The 12,575-nt window shown below is 40.5% G+C and overlaps 1 protein-coding gene across 1 annotated transcript in view; it reads right to left on the reverse strand.

Moving 5' to 3' along the window:
* The window catches only part of LOC126101616 (citron rho-interacting kinase), a 231,250-nt gene that overhangs the window by 146,334 nt on the left and 72,341 nt on the right, over window positions 1-12,575 (reverse strand). Inside the window, exons 12-15 of the mRNA XM_049912299.1 lie at window positions 10,841-11,035; window positions 8,660-8,816; window positions 1,707-1,833; window positions 1,441-1,588 (exon numbers count right to left, since the gene is read on the reverse strand). Of these exons, the coding sequence (XP_049768256.1) occupies window positions 1,441-1,588; window positions 1,707-1,833; window positions 8,660-8,816; window positions 10,841-11,035 (627 nt within the window). The remainder of the gene's footprint in view (window positions 1-1,440; window positions 1,589-1,706; window positions 1,834-8,659; window positions 8,817-10,840; window positions 11,036-12,575) is intronic.

Genomic DNA, 12,575 nt, shown 5'->3' on the forward strand with positions numbered 1-12,575 from the left:
TAGACCGAGGCTGGAGTCCTTAGGAAGCGAATGAAGGCCAAGGTTGACATAACATGGGCCGCTTCACAAAGCCAAGGTGGTGAAGGGTTCACACCCACCGGGTAAGTTGCAGGTAGTGTGAAGTTAAACTGGTTAAACTGCCATAGCAAGTGGCGAAAGTGGACTCCAAAAGGTAACAGAGAAGAGAGACGAGCCCCATACTGAAGATGAAAGGAATCATTAAGGAAGGAGGCATAGGAGACCTGGTCACGCATGGCAGACAAACAGCTTGCATACCTGCTAAGAAGAAAATCACTGCGGTAGGACAGTGGTAGTTCAGCAGCTTCAGCATACAGCCTCTCAACAGGGCTGGTGTGAAAGGCACCCGTGGCCGAACGGATGCCATGGTGGTGAATAGGGTTGAGATGGAGTAAGAAGGATGGGTGTGCAGACACACGGGGGGGGAGGGGGGGGGGGGGGGGGGGAACCACCCATAGTCGAGTTTCGAATGGACAAGGGACCGGTACAAATGGAGGAGAGTGGTTCGATCGGCACCCCAGGAAGTACCACTGAGGACACACAGGAGATTGAGGGACCACGTACAGTGGGCTGCCACGTAAGACACATGGGGAGACCAAGAGTGTTTCATATCAAGCACGAGCTCCAGAAATTTCGTAGTTTCAACGAACGTAAGGGCAACAAGCCCAAAATGTAGAGACAGTGGGTGAAACAATATGCGCTGACAGATTCATACAGAGGGTTTTGTCGGGGGAAAAGTGAATGCCGTTGTCGTTGCTCCAGGAGTAAAGACGATCGAGACAGTACTGAAGATGCCGCTCAGTGAGACACATCCATGGAGAACTGCAATAGATGGCAAAATTGTCTACAAAAAGAGAGCTGGAGATGCTCGGCAGGAGAGTCATTATAGGGTTAATGTCGATAGCAAAGAGGACGACACTCAGGACGGAACCCTGAGGCACACCATTTTCCTGGATAAAGGTGTCCGACAAGGCAGAATCCACACGCACCTGGAAAATTCGGTCTTGTAAAAATGCCCAAAGAAAACAAGGCAGGTACCCACAGAAGTCCCATGTGTAAACAGCACAGAGGATACCAGTTCTTCAGCAGATGTCTTAGGTCTCCAAATCGAGAAACACAGCCAGTCTGGGATTTCCGCAGAAAACCATTCATGACATGGGTGAACAAAGTAATAACATGGTCAACTGCAGAACGCTGTGTGTCACTGCTAGCTAGCTCTGAGGAGGGAGAATTAATACAGACTTGGCAACAATTTTTACCATGTGTGTGGTAGTCAAGCACTCAGTGTCTCGATTATGCAGATAGTGGTTAGCTTTAGCCATTCTATTATTCATCCTATAATGTTTCATAAGCAATATTGACTAACAATTTGAAAATGCACAGCAAAGAAAAGAAAATGTATTTATAAAATAAAATTCTAACCTTAATGAGATTATCTTGCACAATTCGGGCTGCTTCTCTTTCAAGGACTGATGTTTCCTTTAATTTATCCAATTGGCTTTCAAGTTTTTCAATCTGAGTTTGCAGTATAACTTTCTCATTCACAAGTTTTTTCATTTCTTCATTGTCCCTAAATGAAATTAACATTATTTCCATAAAATATTATCAACTGGATAACAAAACAAATATCTCACTTGAGATTTACATACTGATTTGTCCACTTGATGATCCAAATAGAAGAATATTACCTTGTGTCTACTGTCACTGTTTGTGTCTGATCTCTCAATTTCAAATTTTCTTCTTCTAGTCTCAGTAATCCTTGTTCAAGGCGATGCAGTAGTTCCTCTAAAGTTGCTACTTTTTGATTTTCTTCCTCTGAAACATAAAATGATGCTTAAATACAAAACAAACACACTATTCTGCCTCTCAGTGCTATATTTAAAAATGTAATATAACTTAGGAAATCCTGCAAAGCATCACACAGTTTTTCCCCTCTTACTTCCTGGTAAGAGTCGATGGAACACAATAATTCTACCTAATCATGTGAAACTGTCAGGCATAAGTAACTAAAAAGAATCTCTGGCTATTATCCTGAGGAAACAAAATGTTCCGCTCTTTACATTGTGCTTTAGCTGTCCTCAGTTCAAGAAATTAAAATGTTATACGAGTTAACTTTTCAGGATGAGGTCAAGATCCAAACACTGTTTATTTTGCTTGTACATTAACAGCAATAGTGGCAATGAATGGCTGCACATGTTTGTCCAGAAATCAGGATAGTATTGTGTACTTTTGAGTCTGTTGACCAGCTGCACTACAAATTTCGCCACCCTGAAAGCGAGAAGGCCTACTCTTCAACAATTTTCTCAATTTTTCTTTTGATACAAAACTAAACTACCACATGCAGTCACCTTAACCATTTCAGCTGTCCATGCACACTCCCTGCATACGCCTGTATGCTGCTAATGATAATCTTCATGTAGCACAGTATTTTGGAGCTTTTTTTTTTGCATTCTCATTACTTCCCTTGGCACTTGCTCACTTTCTCCTTCCATTTTTGTCAGAGTCTTTGTATTCCAAGCCCCTCACTAGAACTGAGGATGCAGATCCAGTGTCTGACAAAGTGCTGCTACACATGTCAAAACACTTATTTGATTGAGAAAATTTAAATGCATAAAAACACTTCCAACAGAATTTAGAATACAGTGCGCAGTAGTTCATTATTTTACCCTTCGTATGTTGGTTTCTTTTTATGTAGCAAATGACACTTAAGACTATTTTTCTTCTTGAATAAAAGTGAATTTTTCACTGATGAAACATTGTTGATTAAATAACATTTTGCCTGTGTCCTTGCTTAAAAACAGGGTGCGCTCTTTGCCCAGGTACAGGATTATGTAAAAAGGTAGATCCAGTTTAATTAATTTTTATTTCATTTAAATATACATTGGGTATGAACCATCTACATACAAATGGAAATTGGAAGTTTTAAAGTTTACAAAAAGAGATTATATGTTCAATGTGACACCCTCCTGCCACTCTGTCTGTATCTGACACGTTTGCTGAAATTATTATACCTATGACTTATGCCTTTCCACTTGGTGGTTCACTGCTGAATCGGAATGCACTGAAACAGTCAACTCACTTCTTTCAAACTTAAGAATGTGGGAAAACTTTATGCTGCACAACAGAAATCTTCATCACAACCGATGTGAAATGGTTCTCTATTGCTGAAAGCACTCGTGCAGTTGTTTATGCAACTATCAGCACTCTTCTGTGGTAAAATCAACTTTACATTCTCTTCTTTCCAACAATACATACATTATCCATATCCAATGTGTATTTCATGAAACAAAAGTAAATTAAATTGGATCCATATTTTGATCAACTCTGCTATGGAATAAACTGTTTTCTTGCTTTCAGATGTATTTGTTTATTGATTTATTTATCCGGACAAGATATTTGGTCTTTTCGGGAAGAATGCACATAGGAAAAATATCAAGTTTCATGCAATGTTCACATGTCATGAAAACAAAGCAAACAAGACAATGAGATTAAGAGGAAACAAGAACATGAAATCTATTACTGCAACCCAAGTGAGACAGTGACAACTGGTCAATTCTGACATTAGCAGACAACCGTCCGCTTTCCTGTGCATGACATCTTTCAGCGTACTCAATATTTTAGAGCTCTACACTTGGCACAATCAATGTATCACCGATGTCAACCTGCTCACAATGGAGTTGGTGACCTACTCACACACTGGCATGTGACGTACACTTGCCACCAGCAGTATATTTAGATTAGAAAGTGTAAAACAGACTTTGGTGACACGTCACTCAGTTGTTATAAGTGCCTCAATACTTTAAGTTCAATCCAGATAAATATATATACTTCTGCATGTGCGAAATCATGTATGTGCCTCGGAGTAATGTAGAAGGACTACAGAAACGTACTTGCTATATAGCAGCTGGTCAAAAGTATAACAAAATCTTTGGGGAACTTCGAAGCTGTAGGAAGAAAAGTGGTGATGGTCTTTTAAGGCTTATACAAGTAATAAAGAGAGACTTTGTATTTGAAATAGACTGCGGACTATTTCCATCAGTTCCACCTGGTTTCTCAAGCAGGGCCCTTGAGAATAAGATGAGAGAGATTAGCAATATTATGAAAAAGATAGTTGCTACTCACCCTATAGCAGAGATGCTGAGTTGTAGATAGGCACAACAAACAGACTGTGAGCTTTTGGCCAATGAGGCCTTTGTTGAAAAGACAAAGACACACACGTGCGCGCGCGCGCGCACACACACACACACACACACACACACACACACACACACACACACACAGAGTCTGGCAGCTGAAGCCAGGCTGCAAGCAGTAGAGCATAATGGGACAGGTAACTGGGTGGTGATGGTAAGGAGGAGTGTGGGACAGGGGGTGGGGCAGGGAGGCTAAATGGCTCTGAGCACTATGGGACTCAACTGCTGTGGTCGTAAGTCCCCTAGAACTTAGAACTACTTAAACCTAACTAACCTAAGGACATCACACACATCCACGCCCGAGGCAGGATTCGAACCTGCGACCGTAGCGGTCGTGCGGTTCCAGACTGTAGCGCCTTTAACCGCTCGGCCACTCCGGCCGGCGGGGCAGGGAGGACGCAGGATAATAGGGTGGGGGTGGGGTATGGTAAGGTGCTGCCTGTGGGACTGTGCAGAGATGAGATGGAGAGAGCATTTCCTCAACCAACTCACGACAGTTCTCTTCCTTTATCACATGGTGTCCTGCTCATCACTGTTGATGCCACCTCCCTTTACACTAACATCCCTCACACCAACGGCCGTACCACTATTGAACACTACCTTTTCCAATGCCAGATGGATTCCGAACCAACCACCTCTTCCCTAGTCACCTTGACCAAATATATCCTCACCCACAATTGCCTGAAAACAAATCTGGTTTATGGCTATAGGCACCCACATAGCACCATCCCATGCCAACCTACTCATAGGCCCCATTTGCTTCACCTGGTCCTACCCAAACCAGCAAGCCACCTTCCTCGATGTTGGCCTCTTCCACAAAGATGGCTACATCAGTATGTCTGTCCATATCAAAACTACCAACCATCAGCAACAGCTCCCACTTCGACAGCTGCCACTCATTCCATACCAAGAAGTCCCTTCCATACAGCCAAGCCACCACTGGCCATTGCATTTGTAGTGGCAAGCAGTCCCTCTTAAAATATATTGAGGGTCTCACTGATGCCTCCACAGACCATAATTACCCTCCCAATCTTGCACAAAAACAGATTTCTCTCTCCAGTCACCCACCACCTCCCAAAGCCCCACCATCTGGCCATAGAGGAGAATTCCCCTCGTGACTTTGTACCACCCACGACAGGAGTAACTGAATTACATTCTCCACCAGTGTTTTGACTACCTCTCATCGTGCCCTGAAATGAGGAATATTCTACCCACTATCCTTCCCACCCCTCCCACAGTGGTATTCTGCTGCCCACCTAACTTACACAGTATCCTTGTTCATCCCTACACAACCCATGCTCCCAACCCCTTGCCTCATAGTTCATATCCCTGTAATAGACCTAGATGCAAGACCTGTCCCATACATCCTCCACCACACCTACTCCAGCCCAGTTGCAAGGATCACACATCCCATCAAAGGCAGGGCTACCTGTGAAACCAGTCATGTGATATGTAAGTTAACCTGCAACCACTGTGCTGCACTCTATGTGGGAACGACACCAAACAAGCTGTCTGTCCACATGAATGGTCACTGACAAACTGTGGCCATGAAACAGCTGGACCAACATGTTGCCGAGCACACTGCCCAGTGCGGCATCCTTCATTTCAATGACTGCTTCACAGCCTGTGTCATCAGGATCCTTCCCACCAACACCACCTTTCTGAATTGCACATGTGGAAACTCTCCTGCAATATATCCTACGGTTCCATAACCCTCCTTGGTTCAACCTTTGTTGGTCATTGTACTTACCCATCTAGACCTTCCCTGTTCCCATTCCAGCACTACACATCCCTCTATTCCACCAACACACCTAGTCTTTTTACTTCTCTTCTTTACCCTCCGTCTAACCTCCTGACTGCAGATAGTTGCCCTATCCTCAATCCACCTTGTTCCTGCACACTCCCACAAGCAGCACTTTACCGTCCACCAGCCCTACCCTGTTATCCATCCCCCTCTCCACCCAAGCCTCCTCCTTACCCCCATCACCGGGTTGCCTCTCCCATCATGCACTGCTGCTCACAGTTGTTTCAGACAGTTCTTGTTGTGCCTATCTGCAACTCTGCACCTCCACTATATGGTGAGTAGCAACTATCCTTTTCATAATATTGTTACATTCGATCCTGGATTTCCATTGTCTAATGACCGAGATTATAGTAGGTTTGGAGGCATACTCATTTTCCTCATCTCATGCTTGATAGCATAAAGACTCAGAAATAAATACTGGTCCAAAGAACTATACATCAAGCACTATTGTACAGTGGCTTATGGTGTGTGTGTGTGTGTTTTTCCAGGCAAGACCTACCTGAGCTGACAAGTTCCTGCATTACTTACTTACTTACTCACTGCTTGGTCCTACAGCCCATGTAGGGCCTTGGCCTCTCTGATGATCACAGCCCAATCCTGACGATTTTCTGCTTGTTTCCTCCATATCTTGATTCCAATCTTTCTCAAAGCATTTTTTACATTCTCCAGCCATTGTTTCCAGGGTCTCCCTTTGCTTCTTTTGCCACCTAGATTTCCTGTGTAAACCTTTCTCTACATGGCCCAGCCAACTCAATCTGTTAACTTAATTTCAGTCACCAAGTCAGGATTTATATACAGTTCTTCCAATTCCTTGTTTCTCCTTATCCTCCATTGCCCCAAAAATCTTTCTTAATATTTTCCTCTCCCATCTTCTCAAGAGCTCTTCTTCTGCTACAGTCATTGTCCATATTTTTGAGCCATACATTACCACCGGTCTTATGACTGTTCAATTGACAGTCACCTTCAATTTTCTGCTCACGCTACGTGACTAAAGGATCTTGATCGGAGTCCAGTAAGCTCTATTTCCTACAGCAATCCTAGATTTTATTTCTTCTCTTATTCTGCTATCCTCCGTAATCAGCACTCCAAGATATTAGAACTTCTCACATCTCTCATAATTGCCTTTGTTCAACTTAATATATTTATCTGCATTTTTCCTGTAAGCAAAGAGATACTGTGTTTTTGTTGTTTTTGTATTGTTTACTCTAAGTCCCTACTGTTCTGCCTCCTGCATTATTAACACAAAAAGAATTATCTTGATATGGTGCAGTATTATGCCCTTTACGGAAAGGGAGTATAGTGCGTAAGGTTACAAACCCTTGGCAATGACTTTGTAAATGAATTAGGCTGGATCTCTCATTACGTTCTGAAGTTTCTTAATAATAAAAGTTGAATATTGTATGTTCCATTAATGAAGATTAGTAGTTGATCATGAAATCGAGACGAGCACATCTGTATAGATTCTTCCTGTTATGGAGCTATGTTTCCAAACAAGTTAGACAAAATCAGAAATGTTGATGATTGTTACATATATGTTAGATATTTATTCTATGTATAGCAGCTGAAAGGGATGTGGTGGATTCATACATAGTTGAAAAGAACGAACTATGTCTAGGTCTCATTGTTACAAAATGATTTCGATAGAAAAGGAAACCCAAATCGGATAACAATTAAGAGCAGCAAGGAGGAGTCGTCGTTTTGAAGTGACAAGAAAAGCTGACACTTGTCACTACCTTTAAAAATTTGTTTTGTGAAATTTCAACTTAACCCCTTAATAAATTTCTAGATGAAAGATAAAAAAAATCAAAATCTGTGGCACTTTAGAGGTATGCAACACACTCTGGAGAATGTAGCACTTGTCAGAAGTGTTGGTAGCTTCTTGCAGAATCAGCACCTACTGGCACTGATGCTCAAAAACAGTTAGCTTTCAAATTATTAGAACAGCATTGGTATGGTGTGAATTTGCAACATTCAGCATTAAGGGGGTAAGTAACAAAGTTTTTAAACTTCTCCAGATGAAGAAAGTCTGACTTTTAAGACAGTGTAGCAGTACTGAAACTGAGTCTTTTGCATCATTTTTTCAACAAAAAGATACCAACTTTCTTATTTTGTATTGTATTGTATGGAACTGGGGACCTAGAAATGACGAAGAGGCTTTGTCCCCGCCGTAGCCCTCAGTGGTACACAACCCCATAACAGGCTACAGCAGTCCACTCACCCCTCACCGAACCCAGGGTTATTGTGCAGATTGGTACCCAGTGGACCCCCCCCCCCCCCCCCCCCTTAAAAACCATCCACAGACTGACTGGCACACTGGACCTCGACACTAATCTGCCTGGTAGATTCGCGTCAGGCACTGGCATGCCTTCCCGCCCGGAAAGCAGTGCGCTGGACCGCACTGTTAACCAGGCGGGCATAACTTCATATTTACTAAAGTAAGAAACCTCTCTCAAATTAGGTTTTACAGTAGCAAAACATGCAGGGAAAAGTAACTTTATTAATTATTTTACAACTACCACCGCCTTTGCCCTCCTGAAAGACTTAATTACTTTTCAAAGTGCAGTTCATTTGTAAACAGATCCATTTACATGAAACTATCACTCCAAAAATCTTTTATACTTGGAAAGCCAGCAGATAAAGTCACCTTGTTTACGCTGTGCCTCACACAGAGCATTTTGCAGACTCATTCGCTCTTCCGTTACTTCACGCAGTTCTGTCTCCAGCACTGCCACTTGCTCTCTCTGTGTTGCTACCTCAGCTTCCTGTTGCTCTATTGTTTGGTTCAAGCTTGCCTCAATATCCTTAAACATAACAAAAATAGATTTATGCTTGTTGCACATTTTCTAAAGTTGTATTAATTTCTGTTAAATAAAAATAGTTAGGGACATTGACACAAAAGGTAAAAAAAATAGAAACTGGCAAGTCATTAACTGAAATGATGAAGGCTAGAAAAACAGCCACATGAAAGATAGCTTAATTACTTAATACAGGTAACTAGTAGGAACACAAAAAGGGCACATCACAGACACAAAATGGAATGTTACTGCAAATTTCCTGCCACACAGAAGGCAAGATACAGGAAACTTAATATTTGACAGAAGGTCAAAGATGAAGATGAAACATAAGGTAATTCAAAGAACTTATATCCCCTCAATATTATTATGACATTACCTTGCAGGAAAATTTCTTTCAATAGCAATAAAAAACAAAATAATTTGTCCACACTTTTATTTTAACAAAATATGAATAAGTTAGATGCACCTAACATTAATGAAATTCTAAAATAATCTATTTTACCTCTTGCCAGACAAACAAATTTGAAGAAAGAAACAATGTTACATTTTTATACACCCTCCAGCTATAGCATTATGCTGCTAAGACAAATCTTAAGATAAATACATATTTTGCCAAAGCATGGTGGACACTGCCAAAGTGTAGCACGATTAATTACAAATAGTCTCTTCTTAAAACTTTGTGATACACTTATTTTCTGTTTATTACACTTCTCAGATAATTTTATACATTACCATCTTTATATAGCATGTAAGATGTGCGAACAGCCACCTACAATTTATTATTTTATTTTATGCTTTTATAGAGTCTTATTTTCTACACAACTTCTTCCATTTCTTCACACAAGATTTTCATACTGTCTCTGTAAAGTCTGAGTGTGTGTCCCCTTGTGCACAGAGAAGAAGCTACAGAATCCAATGCTTTTTGCTGTTGTCCCCATTACATCATGAAGGAAGAGAAGCCAAACTTTTTCACCTCAAATAATGTTACACTCACAAATGCATTAATTATTGGCATTCAGGCATCAATGTTTGTAAGGAAGCAGTGTTATTTTTGTGTCAGAATAGCAGAGACAAATTCAATGATAATTCTGAGGTATGCCTGGTAGGAAATGACAGAGTTAAAATATATTCAATATGGAAATTTTTGTGCTGCCGCTGTTGTGGTCGTTTGAATGGTGCATCATCCAGAAGTTTATGCCTTCAGTAGTAAGGCAGCAATACACGGTGTTTACACTACTCTCGACAGAAATTAGTATTGCAGAGATGAGATACCTCATTAGTTGTATGTAGCCCTTTGGAGCAGTTGACTGAAGTGCAGTGAAACAGTTAACTATACAGGGTGTTCTAGGAGGAAAGGTCACTGGTCCAGGGGTATGACAGGAATGATCATTTGAAGCAAAAATGTCTTGTAAAAATGGGTTCTAAAATGCATATCTTAAGAGCTATAAGTACTTGTTCATCTTAGCTACTGTGAATCATATCTTTTACTGAACAAATGCTCAGGTCTTAAGATATTCCCTTTAGAGTCCATGTACACCAGACTTTTCTGCTTTGGAGTCCCTATCGTATCCATGAATACTGACCACGTTTTTACAAGTGACAACGACTCTGTATCTCAGCCTGGCAGCACAAGTAAACCAAATTCAATGTATTTCTACTCTAATGTTTTGTCAGGACTATAAAGGAATTGTGTCACTAAATTATGTACCATTCTGTTGTAAAAAAATACAATATTTCCATAAAAAATGAAAAACATGGTGCCAGAATCTCACAGATTAATGACATTGCAAAGACATATCTAGTTACTATTCAATTGTGTGTGTGTGTGTGTGTGTGTGTGTGTGTGTGTGTGTGTGTGTGTGAGAGAGAGAGAGAGAGAGAGAGAGAGAGAGAGAGAGAGAATGGTTTATCATCCAAAAGTTTATGCCTTCAGTAGTAAGGCAGCAGAGAGAGAGAGAGAGAGAGAGAGAGAGAGAGAGAGAGAGAGAGAGAGAGAGAGCCTACAATTGATGATCAAAATCTGTTCTTACCCCTAGATGTAACTGCAGGTTTTCACACTTCTTTCGCTCCTCCTCCAGTTCTCTTTGAATGTGAATCAGCTTTGCTTCCAATTGAGTCATCACCAACATCTTCTCCGTCAGTGCATCTCGTTCTGCTTGAATTTTTACCATGTCTGTCTGCAGTAATTGCATTTCTTGCTCGGTTTGGCTGCATTTATTTACTAGCTGTAACAGTAATAAACTAGGTACACAAAACTGATCACAGTAATTAAAGTATTTATAATTCATTAGTGAACTTACTGGAGAATTTACAATGGTATTATTTATCAATTTCAAGAAAGCATTTGAAGCAATAGAAAGAAGTGATAGTCTAAACAATTAAAAAACTTACTGTTTAAAGAAAACTAGAGTACCTTGTGCTTAAACTAGCCGATTTCAAATACAACACATTAAGTGAAATTGGTGGGCAAAATATCTCAAACATTTACAACAAAACTGGTTTAAGACAGGTTTCAGGCAGGTTTTAGAGAGAAAAAATCCTAAGGACCTCTAATTTGGCACTCAGAATCACAAAATTGACCCAATAATTCTAGGGGGGAAACTGAATGGAATTAAGGTTAACTGTCTAGCATATGCAGATGACTTGTTTGTGAGATTGGAGATTTGCAAACATAATGATTAAGTACAGAGAAACTTTATTTTGTGTGTTTACTATGCACAAGTTTAAACAGAAGCATACTACAGGTTAACACAGTAAGCAAAACCAAAAGATAGAAGCACTTCAGCATAGGAAGATCTGTGAATAGCAATGGGAGTACATAACAGTAACAAATTCTAACATGCCCCTCAATTTTTGTAGCAATAATATAAATGAATGAAATATCTCAAGTTCAGGATCTTAGACTTTAAGATCAATCCCTTCAACACACTCCATGACTGGATGCAGGAAGAGGTTTCGTCAACACATTAGCCACTGTGTCCTCTATCACATGATATTTCAGTTTCAGTGGTTACTCTAAGAATTGCAATTTGCTTGAAAATGCTGTGAGACAATGCAGGCATTTGGATGAACTTTTTATACATATACTGATACACAAAACGAAACTTTATGTGAATATGTTATGTCTTTAAAGAAAAACTTGTTTGTTTGCCAACTCACTACCAGACCAACTGTTGCTGAACAGAATGCGTGACAGCCACTTCACTCTCCGTTCCTTTCATGAAAACTGAAAACGCATAGTTTCTCTTGTTACTTCAGTGAGGCTCATGTATTCAACTTCCATTGATGAAAGACTAATGGTTCTCTGCTTGTGTGAACACCGAGATCATCGCTCCAAAAAACAAGAAGTTGTAATCTCTGTATAACATCCTGTCACTTTCAGAATTCCCTTAGTCAGCATCTGTAAAACTGAAGATTCTCTTTTCTTCTTCTCCTTCTTCCTCCTCCTCAATATACATCAAATTCGTGTCTATTGTTCTTTTGGGATATCTAAGGATGTGCTTAGCAGCTTGTCAATGAGCAATATCATGATCATTGTTTTAGTGGCTTAACTTGTTGACTGCATAAGATATGCCTGGTCGAGTGGCTACAGCAATGTTCATCAAAGCTCCAACCAGTTCACCGAATGGAAGATGACTCTTGCAGCAACAGCTGTTGAGTCCAAATTACTTCATGTTGCCAATGGAGTCATTGGGTGGCATTCAATCATTCTGAATTAATTCAAAACTTTGGCTGTAACCAGTTTCACATAACTTAATTTTGTCA

This window comes from Schistocerca cancellata, chromosome 9 (genome assembly GCF_023864275.1).
Source record: "Schistocerca cancellata isolate TAMUIC-IGC-003103 chromosome 9, iqSchCanc2.1, whole genome shotgun sequence".
Taxonomy (NCBI): domain Eukaryota; kingdom Metazoa; phylum Arthropoda; class Insecta; order Orthoptera; family Acrididae; genus Schistocerca; species Schistocerca cancellata.